This window comes from Leptonychotes weddellii, chromosome 2 (genome assembly GCF_054177405.1).
Source record: "Leptonychotes weddellii isolate Sample4059 chromosome 2, ASM5417740v2, whole genome shotgun sequence".
Classification (NCBI taxonomy): domain Eukaryota; kingdom Metazoa; phylum Chordata; class Mammalia; order Carnivora; family Phocidae; genus Leptonychotes; species Leptonychotes weddellii.
This window is the reverse complement of record NC_138370.1, coordinates 86,829,897-86,857,882: the sequence shown is the minus strand read 5'-3', so window position 1 is coordinate 86,857,882 and position 27,986 is coordinate 86,829,897. Positions and strand designations below refer to the sequence as shown.

Below are 27,986 nucleotides of genomic sequence, written 5' to 3'. Positions count from 1 at the left end.
CGAAGTTTTATCAGTGTTCTTAGCATGTATCTCATCTGTCTTTCCCCCCTCACTTCCCCCTCAGTCCTCTCGCATTCCAAATCTCCATTGTCTTGGAATCTTTTCATTATCTAGCCCCCAACTACACATTTGGAGAAGAGAGATTTGGAGACAAGTAGAGTGTTGAGGTCACCCCTTCCTTTCCTTTCCTGTAATGGAGTGCCGTGGCAGGGGTGCCCGTGGGTGGTACTTGAGATGATCGATGCCCCTCCCACCCCAGCCTCTCCCTCTCTCCCTCCTGCTCTCCTCTGATCTCCCTTTCACCTCCTCCCACCACCCAGCTTTCTCCCAGAATCTTTCCTTTTAATTCTCATTTTCTTTTGCCTTTCTTTCCTTTTTGTTTCCTTTCTTCTCACCTTATTTCTGTACCCCTCATGCCTGCTCCCAATCTTTTTCTTTTCTCTCTCAGGCCAGACGGTGAATTGTATTTCCATTGTACAGCCCTTCTAATTGACATTAGGACTAAAAAGTAGCAGAGCCCTGCTCTACTTTGATCCATCTATATACTGTTAAGTGATATTTAAAGTCAAATTTAAAGTAACATGTTATTGACTTGGGGGAAACACTATTTTGTTGATAGAATATTTTATCTGTAGTCAGATATTATGACATAAGCAACTGTCTAAAGTCACTCTTCCTCTCCCATTTCATTAGGCTGCTTCTCTAAAGGATAAGTGGGGTTTGGGTTACAAACCAAGTTATAGCCGTTCAAAAAGCATTTCTGCTTCTGGAAGACCTCCTCTTAAACGAATGGAAAGGGCAAGGTAATATATATTTCCACTACTGAAACAAGTAATAAAATTGCTGACTCCTTTATGAAGGTCCACTACTTATTTATTATGTTCTAATTGGGGAAATTACATAAGGGAGTAAAAATGAAACTTATTAGTCAAATACTGGTAATAATGGATACTGTCAAACTAAAAAGTTTATTTGAGGAATTCCTCTATTTATACCAGAATCACCGTGTACTTTTTAGTAAAGAAGTACATTGCTATTTAGACAAGCTTATGTGTAAACTTACAGACTATCCAAGGAAATGAGTATGGGCAAATTAGTAGCTGCTGCTGTAAGTTTGCCATTTTAGAAAAGGTGTGACTACATATTTAGCATATAAAAAAATGGAAATTCTACATATTAGAGAAAAATACTGTCTTACTAATTAATGAGCACTTAAAGTAAGAAGTATAAATTCTTTTATATGGTTTAGTTTCAGAAAATCTCACATTAATTAAAATATTCAGTGTTTTTTTTTTTTATGGGATGCTAAAGATTCAGAAATGGGATACCAAAAATTTAATCCTTGGATAAGGTAAATATTTAGAAATATTTAGAATGTTACTGTCATTTGCTAGACTTTCATTAAGTCCAGGGACTTTTTTTAAAAAGACTATTATTAATGTTTTATAACTTTATATTTTACTTCCAGTTCTCGAATAGGAGAAACTGAGGAGCTCCCTGAAATCCATGTGGATGCAGCATCTCCTGGACCCAGAGTAACTTTCAATATCCAAGATACAGTAAGAGAGAAATTATTTGTTAGAGATACACAGTGCCAAATAATTTTTAGTAATAATGAAATTATAGTAGTTACACAGTTTCAAAATACGAATTCCTACAATGAAAGTGCCACTGGTGATGGGTGAAGTGCCTTTAAATTACCAAACAGCAGGACACTGCCTCTGTGCTATCATTTGAGAGCCGTGCTGCTCATGTTCGTGTTTTGCACCTAGAATAAAGATTCTGTACTGGTTGCTCTTAGGTGGAAAGACTTTGTTGAATAATTTTCCTTTCAAGTATGAATCCACATTAAACTAGGTCTTTTACACAAGTGTAAATGTGGAATGTTTATACTTTATGTATTTATCTTATTATGTATTTTAGTTCAGAATATATAGAGGTAATAGCAGAAACCAGAAGTCAAAAGGTCAGCTTAAAAGCTATATTTAATTTTATATATGTAAAAATTTACATTAACATGTTTGTTTTTGAATGTTTCTTTGCTTTTAAACCATTGTCTTTTTATTTTTCATGAGTTTTTATATATTTTCTTATTATTTTAATTAAGTTGAAAAAAACAATATGGGGAAGTACGCCACAATCCAGCTGTCCTGGGGAAGGGTATTTTCAGGTACTTATTAAGAACAATGTAAATTTTGCTTTAAAACTAATTAACCACCCTGAAAATCTGCTTTCAAAATGTCTTCCTCTCATTTTATACTAAACTCAGACGTCAAAAATATTTTACATAAAGCTTTAAGATTGTTTGAATTCTTTTTCATCATGTATGTTTTATAAGCTCTTGCATGAATATATTTTAGTTCTGTATTTCTTTGTATGATATTAATTACTGAGTCTCCAAAATTAAAGACTAAATCAGCTTACCAGATTAACCAAATCATAAGTCAAAAACTGCTGTTAGTTATTTGCTAATCCCTAAGTGAATCTCTTTTCTCTACATTCAACCACAAAATGAATCTTTTCTTTAAAAAAAGAATTTTAACTAACAGAAACTAGAATCAAACTTCTCTCAGAACAACAGATTAATCATTGAATGTTATTTCTTTGGAGTCACTATATACATATAAAACATACATTTATAAAAACAATCCATTTAAAAATTATGTTCAAAACAGTATGGAAAATGTGCTACACAAGGACTTATAAGTTGAATTAACATTTTTATGAACTGTATATTTTCCCTAAATATAAGTAATGAAAGTAAAATTAAATTTTAAAAATAGATCTGTACACTAGGTATATAAACCTTTGTCTAGGAATTTTCTGTCAAGTTACATTACAAATTGGCACTTATTCCACGTACATTTTGTTTTCCTGCCCTCTTAAGCTATAGTTTTAGTACATATCCCATAGTTACACTGAATGTAGAAAACTGAATTTTGTTTTAGATCTATGAGATTATAGGGAGCTTGATAAACATGTCCTTTTTTTGTAAAAATGAACTTGGAAATAAATCATTTACAGAATTGAGTTGAGGGATTCTCCTAATTGATTTTTCCCCATCCGATTTTTTTTATTGAGACATACAACATTATATCAGTTTCAGATGTAAAACTAATGATTTGATTTATGTGTATATTTTGAAATGATTAAGTAATTCTTAAAGGCATTAATATTTGAATTAGTTCAAGTCCTATTTTTAAATAGTAGTGTATGCTATTTGTAAAAAATAGTATATAAAAATCACAAATCATAAAATAGATCACTAAGGCATGGTTAAATGTAAAATAAATATAAAAGAAAGATTAAACAAAAATAAATATAAAATATATATATAAGCATAAAACAGATTCTTACTTTTAAAAATGTAAATTTTAAAGATGTTCTGATAAATAAAATCTTCTACTTATTTACTAAGTAACATGTATATTATAAAAAGTGAGGAAAAGCTGAATTCTACATGTTTGAAATTTTTATTATAGTACTCTATTTTCGTGTATCTAATTTTGTTGTATCTAATAGCGTCAATAAATTACATTACCTTGCATATAACACTTTACAAAGGCTTATCACATTTTCAAAGGGTATTTAAGCAACTCTCAAAAGTGGGACTACAAATTAGATCATAGGAAGTGTTTTTGTTGTTGTTATTGTTGTTTCTTTTTTGATCTACTTAAATACAATGGCCTCCTGGTGCAATTCTCAGTGACATAGTGTTTATAAAAAACTATTAACCTTAAAAAATAGTATTCTTAAGTTGGACTGATTGATATCTTTAATTACATAATGACTGGCACATCTGTCTACAGCCCATTAGGGGCTCATTTTTAAAAGCTATCTATAAAAAGCATCCGGAATCATGAAGCACTTTCTGTACAGACACTGCGTGCTCTTCCATCACTAATTGCTCTCTTGCCCTTCTGATTTATGGTTGATCAACATTATTTGCTTTGTCTCCACAGCATGTTTAACTTATGCTTAAAGAATTACATAGTATGTACTAAGTAACAGGCTGATATAAGCTTATATAACGTAATATTTCACTCTAATTTTTAGTATGTCAGTAGTATGACTTTCTGTGGTTAAGACCTGCTTCCTTTCTTGGTGTGCCATTTCATATGACTTTCTTTTAGTTCAGAGTGAGGAAATTCAACTCTGAGAGAACTTTAAATGTTTGCACATATATTTTTTTCTTTTTCTTTTTTTAATTAAGAAGAGATGTATAATATGAACCTGATCCATGTCTTCTCTTTTTACAGTTTCCAGAGGAAACAGAACTGGACCTTTTGTCAGTAACTGTTGAAGGTCCATCCCATTACTCCTCAAATAGTGAAGGATCATATTCCGTGTTCAGTTCTCCCAAAACTCCAGGAGGCTATTCATCAGGCATTCCTTTCCAACCTGAAGAGGGCCGACGGGATGACAGTTTGTCTTCTACTAGTGAAGATTCTGAGAAGGATGAAAAGGATGAAGACCATGAGAGGGAAAGGTTTTATATTTACAGGAAACCCTCGTAAGTGACCTTTTTATTTTGAGACCCATAGGTAACATTTCAGAGTCTAGAACTGAACTTTAAAGCATTATGTATAACTATTAAATGTTACAGAAAAAATTTTAATGTACCTAGCCAGAGTGAGACTAAGAGACATAGCCATGGTTTACTAGTGTAATTTAGCTCCATGTGACATTATTTTTTTCTTTCCCTATTCTTCGTTCTTTTAATAAAATCAGGAAAATAGCATTTTACAATTTTCAAAAATGAAATCTCCTCAAAAATGTAGACTATAGTTCATACACTGATATTCAGACTCCTTAATAGCAGTGATTATGCCTGTGTCCTCAGCACCTAGCACATCACCTGGCACATAATAGTTACTGAGTGCATCGTTGTTGAATAAAAATGTAACTACATCAAACTTAGGAAAAACTTCAATTAGTATGAGCTAGTTGAGTAAAATGTATGAATTTGTAAAACAGGTAAAATTTATTTACAGACTGTTGCTGACATAATATATTGGGAAATAGGTTGTTGGAAATTCTTCCAATTTAATACAATGTAACGATCAATTGTTCTTTCTCTAGACATACATCTCGTAAAAAAGCAACAGGCTTTGCTGCTGTTCATCAACTATTTACAGAACGCTGGCCCACAACTCCAGTCAACCGAAGTCTCAGTGGCACTGCTACAGAGAGAAATATTGACTTTGAACTTGATATACGGGTCGAAATTGATAGTGGAAAATGTGTGCTCCACCCAACTACCCTTCTACAAGAACATGACGATATAAGCTTGAGAAGGTAAGAAATTGGTCAGAAAAGGATACATGTAACTTCATTTGTTAGAAATACTATTGATATATCACTGAATCACAAAGAACTTTTTCACCCATGTCCCAAAATACAGATTTAAAGAGTGGATTTAATCACAGTTGTAAGTTTGAGTGGTTATTTGTATAAACATACTGTTTCTTTAAACAAGTGTATAGGGGCGCCTGGGTGGCTCAGATGGTTAAGCTTCTGCCTTCGGCTCAGGTCATGATCCCAGGGTCCTGGGATAAACCCTACATCGGACTCCCTGCTCAGCGAGGAGCCTGCTTCTCTCTCTCCCTGCTCATGCTCTCTCTCTCTCTCTCTAGCTCTGTGTCTCAAGTGAATAAATAAAATCTTTAAATAAATAAATAAATAATAAATAAATAAACAAGTGTATAAAGTTTTCTGGCAACTAGAAATGCATTTCTGCTTTAGATTCTAGCAATTTAATTAAAAGAGTTGTATCTTTGTAATTCTCCTTTAAATAAGCCCAAATTTCTCAGTCTCTGTTCTTGTATTGTGCACATTCCTGTTTTAAAGAACAGTGCAGTACTCAGAGATATCTTGGTTATTCAGAATTTTGATGAATTCAGAAAAACAAGATTGGGAAACTGGGGGACAGAGAGGCCTCATTATACTGGAATGTGGTTCAGGATATAACTGCAGCTTTACCGTTTGTCTCCATCATTGAAAAAGTGGTGGTATAAAGAGGCTTAAGATTAGATTATTTTTTCTTTGAATGTTTGCTTTTCTTTCCTAATCTAAAAAAGAGCTAAAGAAAATACTAATTGAGAGGATAGATGGGGAGTGGGTGGAAATGTCGATTAAAAAAAGGGGCAGAATGCTGACAATTGTTGAAGCTGGGAGATAGAGCCATAGGGGTTCACAGTTTACCATTCTGTTTACTTTTTGCATGTTTGAAATTTTTCATAATAAAAGATTTTTACAGGCACCAGTCAGGCTCAGTTGGTAGACCATGGGACTCTTGATCCTCAGGGTTGTGAGTTTGAGCCCCATGTTGGGTATAGAGATTACTTTTAAAAAAAAAAAAATTGTCTTTTTGTCTAAGGAGGGTTTTATAAAATGAGAAGATAAAAAGGCACTCAAGCAGTTAAATTCCTACAAATGTAGTAGTAACGATAAAAAGCATGTTAATTCATTATAATACTTTGCTTATTTTCAGCTGGTTTTACCTATGTAAAGGGCAGTTTCATTTGGTTCAATCTAACATGTTCATGTGAAACACCTGTGACCTCAGGAAAGACTAAAGGTGGCTGCCCTGTGTAGCTGCAGAGCACACGACATGAACATCATCCATGACGGTGTTAGCCAGGTTAGCAGCAGGCACTAATGAGCTTTCCTTTTTCAACTTTATTAATGAAGGATTACATTCCACTTACTGTATAAGTAAAAGTTTGATTTTAAACAAAAGGAGATAAATGCGTTTTTTTACAAGATAAAAATCATTTTTCTATTTATAGGAGTTATGATAGAAGTTCCAGGAGTTTAGATCAAGATTCTCCTTCAAAAAAGAAGAAGTTTCAAACTAATTATGCTTCTACCACCCATTTAATGACTGGCAAGAAAGTGCCATCATCTCTACAGACAAAGTCTAGTGACTTAGAAACAACAGTTTTTTACATTCCTGGAGTTGATGTAAAGGTAAAAACCTAAAAGTCTAGGATTAGATTATTCTTAGCAGTGTTTATTTTCTGTCGTATGTGTTCTTCCTTTACCTATTAAAGTGAGACTTTCCTGGGGGGGAGGAGGGGATGGGTTAGCCTGGTGATGGGTATTAAGGAGGGCACGTACTGAATGGAGCACTGGGTGTTATATGCAAACAATGAATCATGGAACACTACATCAAAAACTAATGATGTAATGTATGGTGATTAACAAAACATAATAAAATTTAAAAAATTAAAAGAAGAAAAGTGAGACTTTCCAACATTTTTCTCTGATATAGCTATATTCTGAACATAAGAACATCCAAATTGCAGGTTGCCACTTCTTTTATACAGCTTTTCCATTAAAATTTGTCAGTAAGAAGTTACTTTTTTATGCATTGATAGTCATTACATTTGCTAAACCTTTCCTAGTCCAACTTAAACACCTATTTTGTAGATTTTAGAATTATAAAATCCTATAAATTAAGCAAGAAGGAACTTATTATCTAGGATGACTTTTTAAATTTTAAATGAAAAACAGCTAAGAATCTTGCTAGTATCACAGCGTTAACTTGTAAGAACTGGAACTGGGTCTTCTGACTCATGGATTGGTGTTCTTCCACATTTTTCTACATATGTTGGTTTTTCTCATCTTCATTATTTTAATTTTGAAAGTTTATTTGTCTTAATACAGTTGCATTACAATTCCAAGACACTAAAGACCGAATCACCCAATGCCTCCAGAGGATCTTCCTTGCCAAGAACCCTCTCTAAAGAGTCCAAGCTGTATGGTATGAAAGATAGTGCACCATCTCCTCCTTCTCCTCCTTTACCTTGCACTGTCCAGAGCAAGACTAACACCTTACTTCCTCCCCAACCCCCACCTATTCCCTCAGGTATTTCAGGAAAATATACGTTATTTTTAACTTTTTTGGTAACTTTTTAATCATCACCTACTTGCTCTATTGAGAATTTCTTGCAAATTTACATGTTAAAGAGAAGATCACATAGACTTGCCAATAATGACTGTATAAAACTCACATATGGAAGTGTGGCCTGACCTTTGGCTATTTTTCAAACTGATACTACCTTAGAATATCAGTGTTAAAAGAAACTTACTATGCTAAATAGTTTATTTACTTAACTTTTTAGATCTATATGTATTTAGAAAAATTTTTATGTAGTTGATATATGGGAGATTATGATCTAGATGGAAGCATCAAACTTATACTTTTAAGACAAAGTACATTGGTCTTAACCACATTTATTAATTACATGTACTGCATAACAAATGATCCCAAACCTGGTGGCTTATAACCTTAAACACAGTGTGTGTGGATCAGCAATTCAGGAGCAGTTTGGCTGGTGAATCTAACTTTACAGTCTTTCGTGACACTGCAGTCAAGATGTTGGCTAAGGCTGCAGTCATCAGAATGCTCAACTGGGTCTGGAAGTTCTACTTCCATCACATCCCATTCACATGATGGGCAAACTGGTGCTTTAGTTCCTCCCCATGTGGGCCTGTCCACTGGGCTGTTTGAGTGTTCCCATAACAAGGGAACTGACTTCCCTCAAAAGGAGTGATCCAAAAGAGAACATAGCTACTAAAGTTGCAGTATCTTTTATGGCTTAGCCTCAGAAGTCACAAACATTCACTTCCACAATATCTTAAAAGATTTATATATCAAATTCCATCTCTCAAATGAAACATTTTGAACTAATTCTTGTCTGGTCTGATAATCCCTTTTCTTGGAAATTCTACTATACATGTAAGGTATTATTCATGTGGTGTGGTAGCCAGATTCCAAAATAGCTTCCAGTGGCCCTTGCCTCCTGGTACTCATGCCCTTGTGTAGTTTTCTTCCGCACTGAAGAGGGCTGACCTGTATGCTCAATAAAATAGCTAATAAATGTGATAATGCATAAAATTTTCTGTATCACTTTTGAATTGACAAGGCACATCTATGCCCATTAAGTGCAGGACAGATATTATCCCCATTTTATAAATGAAGAAAGTTCAGGTTCATAGAAGTTGAGCTGATTTACTTGGTTTACAAAACTAATATATGTTGAGGGTGGAAACCTAAGCCAAAGTTAGCTAAATCTTAGTTAGCTATTACATTCATTCTACTCACACAGAAATATTTGTTATGTAGAAGTGAAAGAAGGATGGCAGTCCATGTAGGGAGGCATTGTAAAAATCTACAAGCTAAGAACAGCAGGAACATAGGAAAGCCTGAAAACAACATTTTCCTCACTTAACACGAAATATTGTTCGTCAGATTTCTCTGTGTCTTCTTAAGTGGACAAAATAATGCTAAATGAGACGCTTAGCAAATTATAAATTTGAAAAATTGAAGCAACATTTGTGACCTAGAGCAAGTAGAAATAACTATTGTTTTATATGCATCACTATCTTTATATTCTAATATTAATATATCATTTCTATCAATCTGCTATTTTTATTGCATTCTTGTATGGTTTAGGTATAAGGTGCTTCACCTGATTAAACTGTCATATATAGTTCTAATTTCTCACAAAATTATTATATGTTGTATGGGAACTATTAAATTGACCTCACATTTGTAAATGTTCTAGCCAAAGGAAAAGGAAGTGGAGGAGTAAAAACAGCCAAATTATATGCTTGGGTAGCGCTTCAGTCATTGCCAGAAGAAATGGTTATTAGTCCCTGCCTATTAGATTTTCTGGAAAAAGCTCTGGAAACTATCCCAATTACACCAATTGAAAGGAATTACACAAGTAAGTATCCTCCTTATATACTTACTTCCCCATCACAATTTTTTTTTTAAGAGCACAAACACAGAGTCAGGGAGGGGGTGTTGCAGAGGGAGTGGGAGAGAGAACCTTAAGCAGGCTCCATGCCCAGTCCAGAACCCAACGTGGACCTTGATCTCAGAATCCTGAGATCATGACCTGATCCTAAATCAAGAGTCAGATGCTCAACGACTGAGCCACCCAGGTGCCCCTGCATCACAAATATTTTTAAAATTCTATTACTTAGAAGGATTTTTAATGCTGTTATATATTATTATTAATATATTCAGTAGTCAAGAATTATAGAGAGAACTTGAGAAATCATCTAGTCCTCATTTACAAATCAAGAAAACTTGAGAAATCATCTAGTCCTCATTTACAAATAAATTAAGTCTTGGTGAGGGTTATATGATTTTCCCACGGCCACAGCTAGTTAATGACGAAATTAACATCCTTAATTCCTACATTAGCTTCCCTCTTGGACTGGAAACTTCTTGAGGGCAAAGGCTTAATTTTTTTTGTACAGTGTTTGTTGTAGTAGGAGGGGAATTAGAATTTGGAGAAATGAGCAGGAGGTTTGAATAGGGAAAGATGTGTAGAATGATGGGCTACAGAAGCACATTTCTGTGTGTTCATATCCCTGATCTCAGTACTAGCATGAGAGAAAGGATATTTTTTTTTAAGATTTTATTTATTTATTTGACAGAGAGAAAGAGAGAGAGCCAGAGAGCACAAACGGAGAAAATGCAGAGGGAGAAGGAGGAGGAGAAGCGGGCTCCCCTCTGAGCTGGAAGCCTGATGCGGGGCTCGATCCCAGGCCCCTGGGACCATGACCTGTGCCGAAAGCAGATGCGTAACCGACTGAGCCACCCATGTGCCCCAAGAAAAGATCTTTTGATAAATAGTTTTCCCAGAGTGTCTGGCTAGTGTAGTCAGTTAAGCGTCCAAGTATTGATTTTGGCTCAGATCATGATCTCAGGGTCATGAGATGGAGTACCCCATCAGGCTCCACACTGATCGTGGAGTCTGCTTAAGATTCTCTCCCCCACCCCCACCCCCGTGCTTGCACACTCTCTTTCTCTTTCTCTCAAATAAATAAATAAATCTTTAAAAAAAATAGTTTGCCCTTGCCCTAATAATAAAACTAAATATTTTAACAGCTGTCAGTTCACAAGATGAAGATATGGGACATTTTGAAATACCAGATCCTATGGAAGAATCAACAACATCATTAGTATCATCTTCAACATCTGCTTACTCTTCTTTCCCTGTAGATGTTGTGGTTTATGTACGAGTTCAGGTGATATACTTCATTTATTCCCTTTTGTTTTAAAGAAAAATGTTTTTAAGTTTATTTGAATATTTCCAACATTTTTCCCTTAAAGTTTCTTTAACCTTGGATTCATGGACCTTTAGTAAACCTATACTGGCTTAGAGATCACCTGGACCTCTGGGAAGTTTATGTACAATTTTGTGTGTGTATTTACTTTTCTGCTGAGGAGGTTCATAGATCTTTGGGTTTTCAAAATTTAGATCTTACACTTTTTTGGCAAAAATAAAAATGTGTAAGTTAAAACCCTTTTTTTTTTTTTAGAATTTTATGCCCTTTTTTTATTTCTTGCCACCTGTATTTCTTGCCATTATGGTCCTTTTGGGGCAAATATAAAGTGTAATTGAGATGTAAGTCACACAGTAGTACCTTTGTTAGATTTTTGCTAAGTTATGGAATTTTTATTTAATATTTTATTGTAAAATGCAGTCTTAACAGTCGCCCTTTGGGACTGTATTAGCATCTGATTGAGTCCATTTATTAAAGAGGATTTGAAAACTACTTGTAACCAAACTTCAGGTTTCAGTTTACCTTCAATTAAAATCTGATAATCTCAAGAATAAAAGAAACACTAATGGTCATCTGTTCAAACTATTTTCTACAATAGCAGTTTGGCCAAAAGGGCTTCAGGATGGAGTTTTGCATTAGCCTTTTGAAGATATGATAAAAACATGTAATGGGGAGGGCTTGAGAGTTTATAGAACTTATTAAATAGCTTTTTAAAAATTTTAGTATAAGAGGAATTATTTCCTTTAAAAATTTGATTATGAACAAGTATAATATGAACATAGATATCTTTAATGTTCTGAATCATCTAAATATCTAAATATTTATCACTCAGAGGTGATTCCTAAAATGCCATTTTGTTAATAAATTTTGGTTAATGTATCATGTATCTGTTTGAAAAAGCTAGGACATTAAACAAAAAAAGCCTTTAAAGTGTCAAATAATTTGCTATATGTGGACTGAAGTGGAAATTATATTTTTGGAATCCAGTGTGAAATTTTTTAACTAGTACCCAGAAATTTTTTCTTTTTTTTTTTTTTGGGCTTTCTGCACTTTTTAGCCCTCACAGATCAAGTTTAGCTGTTTACCAGTATCAAGAGTAGAATGCATGCTAAAGCTACCATCCCTGGACTTGGTGTTTTCTTCAAACCGAGGCGAACTGGAGACTTTAGGGACCACGTATCCCACAGAGACTTTATCCCCTGGAGGTAGTGCTACTCAGAGTGGAACAAAGACCTCTACAAGCAAAACTGGAACACCGGGTACAGAAACACTCTTTTATTCCCTGGTAGAAAGCCAACTACTATTTTCAAATAAATATTTTAATAATGATTAGTGTATATTACTAAAAAAATAAACTTGGAAAAGGAGAATATTTGAGAATTAGAGTATTTATAGAAAAATATATTGAGATCAAAGTTTTTTGAGTATATTTTGCAAGTGAATGGCAGTTGGATAGCATTTTTTGGTTGGTTTGAATGTACATGCTACAAGCACTATGAAGTAAATGTCATTTTATACGTTTAAGTACTTTTGAATGTCTTATGCTCTATTTTTACATTTAAGAGTAATCAGTGTTGCAAATGGAAAAGAAGACAGTGTTATCATGCAAGAATTTATCACAGTGAATTAAAATTGTATCGAGGGTAGTTTGTGTGTGTGTGTGTGTGTATGTAATCATAATAATGTATATATATATATTTATAACTCAAATGTCCATTTCATGAAAGGTTTTGTTTTTAACACACAATTTATGATTTCCTGGTGAGAAAGTCACTGTTCACTGTATTAAAGCTCAGTGTCATTTCTGCCCTAAAAATCATAGAAAGATTGCATATGCAAATGATAAAGATTTTATTGACCATTCTTAAAGAGACTAGAATGAGTGAAAATTGATAATTATTAATAAGAGAACTATCATTAAAACAATGGTTCATAACCAGGGGTTAAAAAAAGCCCCCAGGGGATATTTTGCAATGTCAGAAGACACTGAAAAAATGGCTAAAACAAAACATTGCTTTGCTGCATGAATCTTTGAAAGTTTTCCTCATAAAATAGGAAAACAAAAAGTTGGTATTTTAGGGGCACCTGGGTGGCTCAGTCGTTAAGCGAAGCATCTGCCTTCGGCTCAGGTCATGATTCCAGGGTCCTGGGATTGAGCCCCACATTGGGCTCCCTGCTCAGCGGGAAGTCTGCTTCTCCCTCTCCCACTCCCCCTGCTTGTGTTTCCTCTCTCGCTGTGTCTCTGTCAAATAAATAAATTTTTAAAAATCTTAAAAAAAAAAGTTGATATTTTAGAAATAAGTTTTTGCAAATGTGGTTGCCCACTGTCACACTTAGCTCCAAAATATTGCTGTTGGAATTGTGTTGTAGTCTATAAAATATTGGAGTGGTAGTGTCAGTTTTTGAAAACCTACTTTTTGATTATAAAATTAACTCACTGTTCGTTATAGAGAATACAGAAAACAAGAGTACTAAAAATGAAAATAATATCCTTTTATCTTAGATAACCAGTATTATCACTTCCTACCTACTCTTCCACATTTTTGTAGATACAGTCTTCTTCCCAGGCAAAATTTAAATATGATCTCTTCTGCTATGTATCTTTTAAAAACTTAAAATATAAGTTTTTCTCAAATTATTAAATATTCATCTCTAAAATAATTTTAATGATTGCATGACATTCCATCATTTCGATCATACATTTGAGACTCCCTGGGCTTTTTGTTTTCTATTTTGTGAATAATATTGAGATGAATATCTTTATATATAAATCAACATCCTTAGGATAAATTCTTAAAAGTGGAATTCCTGAGTCAGAGAGAGTGAACATTTTTTTTTTTAAAGATTTTATCTATTTATTTGAGAGAGAGAGTGAGAGAGAGAAAGAGCACAAGAGGGGGAAGCGGGAGAGGGAGAAGCAGACTCCCTGCTGAGCAGGTAGCCCGATGCGGGACTCAATCCAGGGACTCCAGGATCATGACCTGAGCCGAAGGCAGTCGCTTAACCAACTGAGCCACCCAGGCGCCCGAGAGTGAACATTTTTAAAGTGTTTGATATGTTTTACTATTCTAGTAAATATAAGATTTCTGCATCCTCACCACAGTGTGTGTAGACACCAGGTTCACTGTATTCTTCCCAACATTACGCTTTAAATTTATTTTTAATCATTGTTAATGTGATGGGCTAAAATGGGGTTTTATTTTATGTGTTATTACTTTATTGGCTAATGCGGGAGAGAAATATGCCCATGTCCATTTCTCTGTTGGGATATTCACTTTTTTTCTTAATGACAAAATGCCACAAATTACTGACACTTAAATTATTGTAGTAGTGTATATATGTACCATACTAAGTATCTGTAGTGAAAGGAATATGAAATGAGCGACTATTTTTTTTGTCCACATTTTGATTCTATAGAAAATTTAAAAAAATGAAATAGCATCCCTCATTTTATCATCATAAAACATGCAGGAAGAATAATGATAAGAATAAATGTATAAGAAGTATAGGTTATGATAGTATCCATTCTTTTTTTTAAGATTTTTTATTTATCTTCTCAGATAAAGAAGCACAAGCAGGGGGAGGGACAGAGGCAGAGGGAGAGGGAGAGGAAGAAGCAGGCTCCCTGCTGAGCAGGGAGCCAGACCTGGGGCTTGATCCTAGGACCCTGAAATCATGACCTGAGCTGAAAGCAGACACTTAACTGACTGAGCCACCCAGACGCCACAACAGTATCCATTCTTTCAAAGGATCTTTATTGAACTTTACTGGGGCCTGGGTCCATGCCAGAGGTTGAATGGATGGTAGTGAACCTAGCTAGCAGATATGTCACTGCTAATGTGGAACCTAAGTTGAATTTGGAGAAACAGAAAACAAGCAAACAAGTATATTTTAAGTGAAAATGTGAAGTGAGTATGAGTTAGCCAAGCAGAGAGTTGGGATGATGAACACTTTAGGTAGAGAACACAAAATCCATGAAGCAAGAAAGAATTTGGCAAGTTTAAAAAACAAAAACAACTAGTGTAAGTGGCGTGTGGCAAACAAAAGGTAGATTGGTATGATAAAGATTTAGAGAGCTGGGAAAGAGCCAGATCATGTGGGAAAGCCACTGAAGGTTAAACAGGAATGTAGACGTGAGATTCTGATTTACACCTTCAGAATAGCACCAGTCCAGCTGCAGTCCGATAGTTGATTGGAGGAGAACAAGAGTAGAAGAAAGCAGGGAGAACAGTTGGCCATTTCAGCAGTCCAGAGCTGATAATTGCTTAGACTAGAGTAACAATAGTGAGATACAGGGAAATGGACAGGCTTAATTTATGTTCTTAGACATTGAAATGATAATGGTGATAAATTGCATGATAGAAGTGGGAAGAATGACAAATAACTCTCAGGTTTCTGGCTGAGCTATTTGCTTGGAAATGTCACTTACTGGAGATGGGAGACACTGGAAGAAAAATAGATGGGGGTAAAGATCAAGAATTCAGTTTTGGACATGGTGAACTTTAAATGCTTGTGACACATTCTAGTAGGATGTCAAGTAACCAGTTGCAATATGAATCCAAAGGAGGTCTATATATTTTGGAAATACATATTTTGGAATTACTAGCAAAATCATATAATGTTCTCTTAAGATGCTTTACTCGTATTTTTTACATTTAAAGCATATTTTGAATTAGGCTATACACCACCTATGGTAAGTGTTGCCAATGAGGACACTTGCTTCTTCTCAGAGAAAGAGATCTTTAACTTTCTGCATTTGTGTACCATGCTCTATTTCCACTGCTGGCTACTGAAATGTGGACTCCAGTTACATGATTTGGATTTTTTATAGTTTGTTCTCCCCCTTCGCTTAAGTCCCAGCTATTTTGTGCCTCTTCCACTGCCTGCTTCCAGTGGAGCAAAGGAGAAAAGAAACAGGAAACCATGGAGTTGGCCAATCAAATGTCTAAATAATTGTTTCAAAGATGAACAGAGTATTCAACCCCAGTTAATAGAAAAAATTAATTGAAAAGTACATCTAAGTCTTTATTTTGATATCAAGATTTTAAATCTATTTATCAATTAATGTTTGAGTATTTCCATTTTAATTTCAAGTCTTGTTTGGTTCTTAAGAATGTATTAAGTGACAGGCTTTTACAATCTTCTGTGGCTTATAAATATTTTGGATTTCTTGTTTTCACTATAGGTTCATCCGGCCTAGGCAGCCCTCTTGGCAGAAGTCGACATAGTAGTAGTCAATCAGATCTAACCAGTTCTAGCAGCAGTTCGTCTGGGTTGAGCTTCACTGCATGCATGTCTGACTTTTCCCTTTATGTATTTCATCCATACGGAGCAGGGAAACAAAAAACTGCTGTTTCTGGGCTCACACCTGGATCAGGAGGACTAGGTATACTTAAGAGTGTTTCCATCTTTTTTAATTTATAGCACATTTTCAAGCTTTGATCTTTTCAGAAATCACAGTACCTTTAATAATGGATATAAAAGAAAATTTAAAAAAATAATAATGGATATAAAATAAGATCAAAAACTTTATTTTTCTTCTTGACAATATGTATCCTGTCTCTACATAAGTAGAAATATGAAATTAATAATTGAGGTGAATTAATTATATAAGAATTTTAAAACAGTGACATATGCAGCACAATAATCTTTGGATTTAAAAAGGATATTTATGTTACTGAAAAGTTTAAATGTTTTACCAAATCATTATTTGTATAAGAAATTGTATTCTGCAAATAGTGAATTTTTAAAGTGTGTGCATCACATTTCTCAGTTTAAAATGAAACCACCTTCTGCTGCTGTTGCTTCTCCTTCTTGTCATTATTTAACCAACTTAAATTTCACTATCATTTTAAAGTGCAGATTTACCACTAAAAATGTCTGAGATTTTGATATTAGTGAATGTCTCTTGATTTGCTTAGAGAAGTAACAAAAACATATATTCCATGTCAGTGCTAGTTTTTGTTGGAGAAGTATTGTGAAAATCATCACTATTGTTTATGGGCTTGAAACTATTAAACTATTGTTAAGAATGCTATTGCTCATTAGATCATTCTTAAATTTTTAACCTCACCTAAAGTGATTTTAATTGTTGGCATATTCCAGTGTATTAGATAATTTCATGTAACTAGATAGTTGCATACATGTATATATATGCATACATATATAAATGTGTGTGTGTTGTGTTTTTGTTTTTGTTTTAAAGGGAATGTGGATGAAGAACCCACTTCCGTCACTGGTCGAAAAGACTCACTCAGTATAAACCTTGAATTTGTAAAAGTGAGTTTGTCTCGGATAAGGCGCTCAGGAGGTGCCTCATTTTTTGAAAGTCAGTCTGTAAGCAAATCTGCAAGCAAAATGGACACTACACTAATCAATATATCTGGTACTTAATTGTATAGTTTCTTAATTAAAATGCTGTTTTTCAGAATTAAGTAAGGGCCTCCTTTTTAACAGTGTTTTAATAGTAACATTAAGCTTTTAGTGATGAATGATTTAAATGAGAGGAGTAACAGTCTAGGCCAATGTACTCTCTCAATCCAAGTAAGCAATGTTAGGAATATGATTTCTAGGTAAATGCATAGAAATGTCACCCAAAGGCCAAAGTATGCCTAGTTAAGTCACTGAAAACTGCTTCTTTTCTTCACTTCTCTACCATGAATTGGTAAAATTTCTGATTTTTCATTAGCTTAGTTTTCTGATTGTAAATTCTTAAAACACTAATGAGGGATGATGGTTAAATTTTTTTTACTTAGTGTCATTAGATCTTAAGCTGTGTACATGTGTATTGCTAGCTTTGTAACTAGCCATATACCTATGGGCAAATCACTTGCTCATTTTCCTTATGTTATGACTTGACTGTTTAAAATTAAGTGCATGTGGAACATTTTTAAGAATTGAGAGTACTATGGGAGTGAAAATTTTTAAGGTTATTAATTGCACAAATACAGTAAGTACACTTAAAGCTAGTATTCAACAAACATACACTGAGCCTATATTTTACAATGAACTTGTGCCGACACTCTGGTAGATGATTCAGGGTGCCAGCATGAATAAGACAAGGTCTCACAAGTAGACAAATAAATGACAGTGCAGTGTAATTAATGCTATAATGGAGCTTTACATAAAGAGGAAGAAATAAATTGTTTTATTCAAGAGATCAAAGAAGGCTTCACAACAGAAATGATATTGGGGCCAGATCTTCAAAATTATGTAAAAAAAAAATTCTTAGCTATAGCAACATGGTCTTTAATGGTACAGAGAGCATCAGAAAGTATGCTTTTGGATCATACTTCGGTTCACTGAAGCAAAGCATAGTTATAACTGAACATTTAACTGGTTGTATAGTTAAATGTCCCAAGGGAGAGAGGAATTGCTTAGAGGGAAAGCTGGTAAAACACCCCAGGACTAGATTGATGGGAGACTCATATGCCAAGCTAAAGAACAGGATTCTGATCCTTTGGGCAGTGAAAAGCCATTAGAGGTTTTTAAGAAATGGGATGACAACACTGTGCTTAAAGATGACAGTACTATATTGTACACTTCAAAAATCTGTGAAGACAAAAAAACAATCCGTGAAGATAGTAGATCTCATCTTAAGTGTTCTTACCACACACAATAAATTTGTATATGTATTATAAAATAACATGTTTGTATTTAAAAAAAAAAAGAAATGGGATGATGCTTCAGATTGGTGTTTTAGAAAGAGTTGATGGCAGCATGAAAAATGGGAGAGATGCTTGAAAAGACTGTTGAAATAGACCAAGCAATAGGGAGTGAAACCCTAAACTGTGACCATAAAAAAGAAGAGAGAATGGTTTTAAGAGAAGTAGAACCCACAAGCTTGAGGACAAGTTGTGTAAGGAGTAGAGGAGACAAGGATGCCTCAAGTTTTTAGCTTAGGTGAGTGAAGGGATAGTGGACTGTCATTAACTTAGATCAAAAATAAGGAAGTGCTTATTAGGACGTTTAGGTGGGAGAGTCTGTAGATAATTGGCTGATGGGCTATGTGGATATGGACTCAGGCTGAAACAGAAATATTAGATTTGGGGGACACTGGTGTGTAACTCCTTACAGAAGCTCTGGTGGAAGAACAGAAGAGCATGTAAAGCAGGGGCAGAAGAGTGCTCAGAGCAGAACCCCAAGAAGCGGTCATCACAATGCCTTCAGACTGACAAGTCCCTGCTCTTTGTCTAAAAGGAAAATAGCAGTTCTTGCCACACACTGTTTGGTTTACAACTACTTTTGAGGAAGTTTGTGTCCCTGCCCATCCCGCTTATTCAGTTTCCATATTTGAGAAGAGCCCTATATTAAAGTTGAAAGCTGTCAATAAGTCTGATCTTTAGAACCCCTCAGAATTTCATGATAAAGTGACAACAGAATTCCAAGTTGCCCTCACCTCAAAAAAGGAAATGGGAATAGTGTAAGAATGTGCTATTTTTTAAAAGATTTTTATTTATTTATTTGAGAGAGAGAGAATGAGAGAAAGCACGATAGGGGGGAGGGTCAGAGGGAGAAGCAGACTCCCTGCTGAGCAGGGGGCCTGATGCGGGACTCGATTCTGGGACTCCGGGATCATGACCTAAGCTGAAGGCAATTGCTTAAGCAACTGAGCCACCCAGGTGCCCAAAAATGTGCTATTTTTATCATTTGTGGAAGGAACAAATATTATCACTTACTAATCATACCTTGTAACTTATTTTGATATTTCATTAATTATAACATTATTATAATTTAGTTGTGTCATGTGTCATACCTACCATGTGACAATATTAAAGGTTTTGGAAATCTCTTCTAACAGACTTTATTTATTTATGTATCAGCTGTATGTGATATAGGGTCTGCCTCCTTTAAATATGATATGCGTCGACTCAGTGAAATTCTGGCATTTCCAAGAGCCTGGTATAGGAGAAGTATTGCAAGACGCCTATTCCTTGGAGACCAAACTATAAATTTGCCAAGTAAGCTTGTTATGTAATTGTAATTATACTTATGTTACTTTTAATTTTGGTTACAGTAGTAACAGGAATCAATGATTAATACCACAAACTTTGTTTTACTTGGTAAGACATCCAAGTTAATCATGGTTAATTAAGCATGGAAAACAGAAAATGTTGGGGATATGCTATCACATTGCCTGCATTTTTTCTCTTGGACTTAGATGATGTTTTAGTAGTATACTGTGTAAGTGAAAGGTAGAGTTAACATGATGCAGTAGAAAATATTAGAAATCCAAGTTTGAGTCTATTCCTTATTTTTTTATTTTTTTTATTTTTTGAGATAGAGAGAGTGTGCACACTTGCACAACCTGGCGGGGGGTGGGAGGGCCAGAGGGAGAGGAAGAGAGAGAATCCCAAGCAAGCTCCCCACCCAACGCGGAGCCCAATGCAGGGCTGGATCTCACGACCCTGAGATCATGACCTGAGCTGATTTCAAGAGTCAAATGCTTAACCAACTGAGCCACCTAGGCGCCCATCTATTCCCTTATTTGTAAAATGGAAAAAGAGTACCTGTATTGCCCCTCTCATGAATTACCATGAGAATCAAATAAAATAACATGCTGGAATGTACTTTGCAAACCATAAATTGCTGTACAGTATCAAATAGAGAACTAGAAGGAATCTATGATTAGAAAAGATAGAGTGGTGAAATTTATTATTTTATAACGTGGAGATTGTATCCTGATTAATTTTGATTCTGTTAATTTTGTTTCTACTTTTCTAACAGCATCTGGCCCAGGGACACCTGATTCCATTGAAGGGGTAAGCCAGCATCTTTCTCCTGAATCGTCAAGAAAAGCTTACTGCAGGACCTGGGAACAGCCTAGTCAGTCAGCCTCTTTCACCCACATGCCTCAGTCACCTAATGTATTCAATGAACATATGACAAACAGCACCATGTCGCCAGGGACAGCAGCACAGAGCCTAAAATCCCCAGCTTCCATAAGATCAAGGAGTGTGTCTGATTCTTCAGTTCCCCGAAGAGGTAACACTGCTCTCTTTGTTATCAGTATCCCTCCAATACCCCCAAGATAAAAATCTTAATTAGTTACTCTCAGATTTCTGCCTCAACTGTAGGAAAAGATACTCTTGAAGATTTTTATGAAAGATGGAGGGGTGGGAATACCCAAAAACAAACAATAGACACTTCAAAGTGTTTGCCAGAAGAAGAGATAGCTGGATGACTAGTAGCTTTAAAAAGGGAAAAGAAGAGAGGAATGAACATATTATTAGTTTGTTCCACGTGGTAGTTATTTTTAGAAGTAAAACAAACCTGTGACATTGGAAAAGATGTTTGATTTTGAAAAAGTTAATTTTTTTTTTTCCTGAGTGTCAGACTCATTTATGAAAAAGTTAATCTTTGGTATTCATCCATTCAGTCATTCCTTTATTCAGCCAGTGTTTTTTGAACTCCTTTATGTGCTCAGCACTCTACTTGTATCTGAACATATAAAAATGATATAGTTCATGTCACAAGCTTAGAGTATAATGAGTGAATGCAGGGTTCAAGATACACACTGAGCCCACAGGAACCCAGCAGACCGGCACCTCAGCAGGTGTCTGCATTTCAGAACGGTCCCTGCCTTCAAGTCCTCTATTTGGCAGCCGCAACTTATGATTTTCTCCTTTGTTAAGAAAATCCCAGGGTGACGATCTGTGCTGCTATATCCCATGCACACCAGAATTTCCTCATGTAAAATGGAGATCATACGGAACTTTATGAGCTTTCAAGAAGACTGCTAGCCCTACTGAATGTTCAGTAAATGGTAGCTAGTATTTTAGAAGCAATATGACAGCTATTAGTTAGGTTTTAATTAAGAATACCATATTTTTACTTCTGGGGCTGTAGTGGTAAGAATGGTAACTTTTAATTGTCTGAGCATCTATGTGAGTGAATATGCATTTGATGTTTCTGTTTTTAGATTCACTTTCAAAAACATCAACTCCTTTTAACAAATCGAACAAAGCAGCAAGCCAACAAGGGACCCCATGGGAAACATTGGTCGTGTTTGCCATCAACTTGAAGCAATTAAACGTTCAAATGAATATGAGTAATGTAATGGGAAATACAACGTAAGATATTCAGATACAAGGAAAATTAATCATTCGTTGTAATTTTTCTTATATTGTAATAAAGCAATTTAAAACCTTTTTAATAACTGAAGTGTTTGAGACAGTAGAAAAAAGCTATAAATTGCTTTATCTTGAAAATGGTTTTATCCTAAAGATATTATAATATAAAACAACATGGACTATGTCCTCTAAAAAGAGAAAATTAAAAGGAAAACAGTGTAATTTGCTAAGAAGAAAGGTTTATTATCAATATTCATTTACCACAGTTTTTATAAGAAATGTATTGTTTTTTCAGATTTTTCAAAATCCTCTAACTCCTGTTTTAATTCATGACATTGAAAGCAGTATGTCAAATTAACAACCCTTTTTCTTTTCTCCAGTTGGACAACTAGTGGTTTGAAGAGCCAGGGCCGTCTGTCGGTAGGAAGTAATCGAGATCGAGAGATAAGCATGTCCGTAGGTCTGGGAAGATCACAGTTGGATTCTAAAGGAGGAGTAGTTGGAGGGACCATAGATGTCAATGCTTTGGAGATGGTTGGTATGTTGAAATTTTACAACTGAAAACAAATTTTTGAAAATTGATTTTGATAAGTTTTCCCCATTAGGTATTTCTATGAAAGGTAATTATCATTTCCATTTTAGCTCATATTTCTGAACATCCAAATCAGCAACCTAGTCACAAAATTCAGATTACTATGGGTTCTACTGAAGCTCGTGTTGATTACATGGGCTCAAGTATCCTCATGGGTATCTTCAGTAATGCTGATCTCAAGCTTCAGGATGAATGGAAAGTAAATCTGTATAACGCACTGGATTCAAGCATGACTGATAAAAGGTATTTAGTGAAATGTTACTTTCTGAACACTTTGTATGACTGCTCTTAGTATGTTTTCTCTCCTCCAGTGAGAAAACGCAAATGATTCATATTTTTTTGCAAAATGATTTTATATTATGCAACTAATATGAATGAAAAACCTGGGTGGAGAAGGGAATTTTCCTTTTTTTTTTTTTTTAAGCCATCTTCTGTAAGATATATAACTCTCTTTTATGCTTTAGTGAAATATTTGTCCATGGAGATTTGAAGTGGGATATTTTCCAAGTAATGATATCAAGATCAACTACACCAGACCTGATAAAAATAGGAATGAAGCTCCAGGAATTTTTCACACAACAGTTTGACACCAGCAAACGAGCTCTGTCTACCTGGGGACCCGTTCCATATCTTCCACCTAAGACAATGACTAATAACCTAGAGAGAAGTTCGCAAGAACAATGTAAGAATCAGAACTAAGCCTTTATGTATGCTTTATCTTTCACTAAATGTTGTGTTACAATCTTAATTTAAATAATATCTATGTATCATACTTACAAAGTGATCCATATGCTCTTTATTCTATTCACTCAGCAAAGTACCTGATTTCCTACCCACCAATAGAATTAAAGGCCATCATTTGGGAAGCCATCACATATTACCTCCTACTCCTGCCACAACTCACCTATAACCAATACCCACTCCGTGCTCTTGAATACTAATTATGACAATACCATGTTCTGGTTTAGAGCATGGGCTGTGGAATCAGAATGTCTGAGCTTTGGATTTTTTTGGAGTTTTTTGGATTTATTAGCTGTGTCATATTAGGCAGATTATTATTTTCGCTCAGTAATTCAATCAGCAAGTCAGCTATATTCTTAAGCACTGTTTTAGGCATAGGAGATCTCCTAGTAGGCAAAGTTCCTACCTATATAAAGCTTTGTTGTAATGGGAGAGATAGACTATAATTAATTTACTAACTTACTAACTAAATACATCAGATAATTTCAGATAGAAAGACGTACTGAAAAAGCAGGAGAAGGAGATAAAGAATAGTGTGTGAGGCCAGCTAGTTTAGAAAGGTTGGTCACAGAAGCCTTTTAAAGTTCTAGGCTAGAAAGATCTCCACTGGGGAAGAGAGTTCTGGACATAGGGGCCTATTGACAAGTGCAAAGCTCCTACGGTAGAAGAAACTGTCTATTTGAGGATCATTAAGGTGGCTACTTTGGTGAAACAGAGTGAACAAGCAGGAAAGTGTCGGATATGAATGGCCAAAGATAAGATTTTGAATATGAAAGCTAGCTATTGGAGAGTTCTGAACAGATTTCGTATTTGATTTACTTTTTCTTAAAATACTCCTTTTTGAAGAATCACTCTTGCTGCTTATGAAGAATAGACTACAGGTGGTGAAGAGTGGAAGTAGAGACTGCTGCAGTAATAACCATTACTGTTGTTGCAAACATAGTTACAGTAAGGAGGCCATCGGAAGAGTCCAGGCAGCAAGTGATGGCAGCTTTAACCAGAGAGAGGTAAAAGTGGTGAAAAGTAGTCAGAATCGGGATCATTTTAAATAACTCTTTATAATCACAGAAGCAGTACATATGCATTGGAAAAGCCTAGAAAGTACATATAAGCAAAAACAGAAACATCACATTCCACCCAGAAATCATCACTCTGAACCATTTAGAGTATGTACTTTCAGATGATTTTCTATAAACCTATATAACACATGTACTTTTTACCAAAATATTATTGTTCATACTGTTTTGTAACCTTTTCTAGTGAACAGTATCCAGTTTTCCATTTTGCTAAGTATTTATCTCCTCTGGCCTTCTGACCACATTCTATAATTGACCTTAAAATTATTCTTACAACTGGTTTGTCCAAACCAATATATCAGATTCAAGATCACAAGTTAAATCTGGTTATGTTCCTTTACTTTCTTTTAATTCAGCATAGTCCTTATTATTTTTAATGACCTGACTCATTGAAGAGACTTAGCCTATTGTCCTGCAGAATGTCTGAACTTCTAAATTTTTTTTTCAGTTGTTTGCTTGTGGTTTCATTTGTCTTTGTTCCGCTAGTCCCTATATTTCCTTTAAACTAGAATTGGTGTTAGGTATTTACAAATTAGATGTGCCCCAAAACTCCTAGCCTAGATTCTTAAAAGAAGTCCTTATCTTGAAAAACAAACCAGGCTTACAGAACTGTTTTAGATTAAAGGAAACTAAAGAGACATGATAACTAAATATAACGTGTGATCCTTGTTTGGATCTGGAATGAGAGTTGTGGAAAACAGCCAAAAAGGACATTATTGGGATAAGTGAGAAATATAAATACGAATTGTACATCTGATTAGTGCTTCTTAGACTTTAATGTGTATCTGAAACACTTGGAGATCTCATAAAATGCAGATTCTGATACAGTAGGTATAGGGTGGACTTAAGAGTTTCTCTTTCTATCTAACAAGCTGCCAGGTGTTGCTGATGCTGTTGGTCCTCAGACCTCACTTTTGAGTAGCAAGGTTATAAGCGTCCATATGATTTCTAGATCTTCTTGTCACTGATTCACTTAACCCCTCTTCTGCTTCACTTGAATCTAGATCAAGTCCCTAATTTACAGAGTTATTGTGAGAATTGTATAAAAGTTTATGCAAGTACTTTGTAAATCATGAATCATTACAGAAGTGTTAGCTGTAATTATCATTAGCAAGTTACTACTTTCATTAATTCTGTCCATCCTTACGCAGCATCTTTTCCCAGACTATATTTTTATTAGCTTCTGCTTAATGTTAACCAGGTATTGGATTGTTTTCATCCCTTATCTGCATCACTTCAGCTATAGAAAATAGCCACCTCCTGCCTTCCTACCTGCCATTCAGGGTGTTTGTGAAGCACTTCAGGATAAGTGGTTTTGGTTTTCTTGCAGTGCTCGATGCAGCTCATCATCGACATTGGCCTGGAGTATTGAAGGTGGTATCAGGATGCCACATATCCTTATTTCAGATTCCATTACCAGAAAATGGAATGCAGTTCGGAGGATCAATGAGCTTACATGGAAATCATATGACACTAGCTTGTTTTCATGGTCCAAATTTCCGTTCAAAATCCTGGGCCCTTTTTCACTTAGAAGAACCAAATATTGCTTTTTGGACCGAAGCTCAGAAAATCTGGGAAGATGGTAAACTGACACATTTGTAACTTTTACCTTTTCTTATCTTCTGATATGATTATAAATGACAGAGTAATTTTCCTTTCTCATATCTTTTATATGTTTTTGTTATATTTCTTTTTACTTTTTTAATTGTTATGTTAATCACCATACATTGCATCATTAGTTTTTGATGTCATATTCCATGATTCATTGTTTGTGCCTAACACCCAGTGCTCCATGCAGAATGTGCCCTCTTTAATACCCATCACCAGGCTAACCCATCCCCCCCAACCCCCTCCCCTCTAGAACCCTCAGTTTGTTTTTCAGAGTCCATCGTCTCTCATGGTTCATCTCCCCCTCCGATTTCCCCCCCTTCATTCTTCCCCTCCTACTATCTTCATCTTCTTTTTTTTTTTCTTAAGATATATTGCATTATTTGTTTCAGAGGTACAGATCTGAGATTCAACAGTCTTACACGATTCACAGCACTCACCATTGCACATACCCTCCCCAATGTCTATCACCCAGCCACCCCATCCCTCCCACCCCACCCCCCACTCCAGCAATGCTCAGTTTGTTTCCTGAGATTAAGAATTCCTCCTATCAGTGAGGTCATATGATACATGTCTTTCTCTGATTGACTTATTTCTTTGTTATATTTCTGAAGTCCAACTCCATTTGTTCTCATGTACTTGACATGTCAAGGAGTTCATTGCCAGTGAGTCAATATCTATAAAGTCTGGAGCATGTTAAAGGACTTACTTCTGAACTTGCCACCGTCTTACTCTGTTTCTTAGGCAATTAAAGTTTCTGCTGCTGTGGCTGGCCAGTTGTAATAATAGTTATTATAAATATTATAAAAACATAAAAGACACATGGTGGTAGTTTAAGGAAATAAGACTAAATTATAAAACTTTTATCGGTAAGGTTGTGCTTTTACCTCTATTTACAGTGATAAACCTCCTTCCTTTTAGTTATAATTTCCTAAGCTGTGATTTCTTATGATGAAGGGAAAAAATGGTTGATGCTCATTATCTTGAAAAAAATGATGATGCTCATCACCAGGGATAAATCCAGTTATAACTAAAAGAAAGAAAAACTATTTATGATTTTTTTCTGACTTCTCACTTTTTTATATCCTTATCTATGTATGAGTTAACTAAATCTATTGCTCTAGAGCCACAACTATCTTCTTGCATCTAAATATAGTTTGTTAACATCAAGAAACTTTTTTTTTTCCTTCTAGGCTCTAGTGATCATTCTACATACATTGTACAAACGTTGGATTTTCATCTGGGCCATAATACCATGGTTACCAAACCATGTGGTGCTTTGGAAAGTCCTATGGCAACAATAACCAAAATAACAAGGCGTCGCCATGAAAATCCACCCCATGGAGTAGCAAGTGTAAAAGAATGGTTCAACTATGTTACAGCCACAAGGAATGAAGGTTAAAAGTTTATTTTTTTGGAGAGATTTTCCTGTATTTGGGGCTCCGTTGCCTGTGTTTAGAATTTGAGTGGAGGGAGAATTTTCATTTCTTTAATTAAACTAGTTTCATTGGGACGCCTGGGTGGCTCAGTCAGTTGGGCATCTGCCTTCAGCTCAAGTCATGATCCTAGGGTCCTGGGATCGAGTCCCGCATCGGGCTCCTTGCTCAGCGGGAAGCCTGCTTCTCCCTCTCCCTCTGCCTGCCACTCCCCCTGCTTGTGCGCTCTCATTCTCCCTCTCTCTCTGACAAATAAGTAAATAAAAAATCTTTTAAAAAACTAAAAGTAAGTAAAAATAAACTAGTTTCATTTTACTCATAAATAACAATATTAGTACCTGATTCACCATCCTGGTAGTGTAACATCTCA

The 27,986-nt window shown here is 35.2% G+C and overlaps 1 protein-coding gene across 1 annotated transcript in view; it reads left to right on the top strand.

Moving 5' to 3' along the window:
• Nucleotides 1-27,986, top strand: part of BLTP1 (bridge-like lipid transfer protein family member 1) — a 196,835-nt gene that overhangs the window by 159,376 nt on the left and 9,473 nt on the right. Inside the window, exons 62-81 of the mRNA XM_081813121.1 lie at nucleotides 694-803; nucleotides 1,469-1,559; nucleotides 2,108-2,170; nucleotides 4,260-4,513; nucleotides 5,083-5,298; nucleotides 6,792-6,972; nucleotides 7,672-7,873; nucleotides 9,576-9,737; nucleotides 10,913-11,052; nucleotides 12,149-12,350; nucleotides 16,277-16,477; nucleotides 17,297-17,476; nucleotides 19,914-20,051; nucleotides 20,818-21,075; nucleotides 22,013-22,163; nucleotides 22,544-22,701; nucleotides 22,806-22,998; nucleotides 23,220-23,437; nucleotides 25,903-26,154; nucleotides 27,374-27,577. Coding sequence (XP_081669247.1) covers nucleotides 694-803; nucleotides 1,469-1,559; nucleotides 2,108-2,170; nucleotides 4,260-4,513; nucleotides 5,083-5,298; nucleotides 6,792-6,972; nucleotides 7,672-7,873; nucleotides 9,576-9,737; nucleotides 10,913-11,052; nucleotides 12,149-12,350; nucleotides 16,277-16,477; nucleotides 17,297-17,476; nucleotides 19,914-20,051; nucleotides 20,818-21,075; nucleotides 22,013-22,163; nucleotides 22,544-22,701; nucleotides 22,806-22,998; nucleotides 23,220-23,437; nucleotides 25,903-26,154; nucleotides 27,374-27,577 — 3,574 coding nt within the window. The remainder of the gene's footprint in view (nucleotides 1-693; nucleotides 804-1,468; nucleotides 1,560-2,107; nucleotides 2,171-4,259; nucleotides 4,514-5,082; nucleotides 5,299-6,791; nucleotides 6,973-7,671; nucleotides 7,874-9,575; nucleotides 9,738-10,912; nucleotides 11,053-12,148; nucleotides 12,351-16,276; nucleotides 16,478-17,296; nucleotides 17,477-19,913; nucleotides 20,052-20,817; nucleotides 21,076-22,012; nucleotides 22,164-22,543; nucleotides 22,702-22,805; nucleotides 22,999-23,219; nucleotides 23,438-25,902; nucleotides 26,155-27,373; nucleotides 27,578-27,986) is intronic.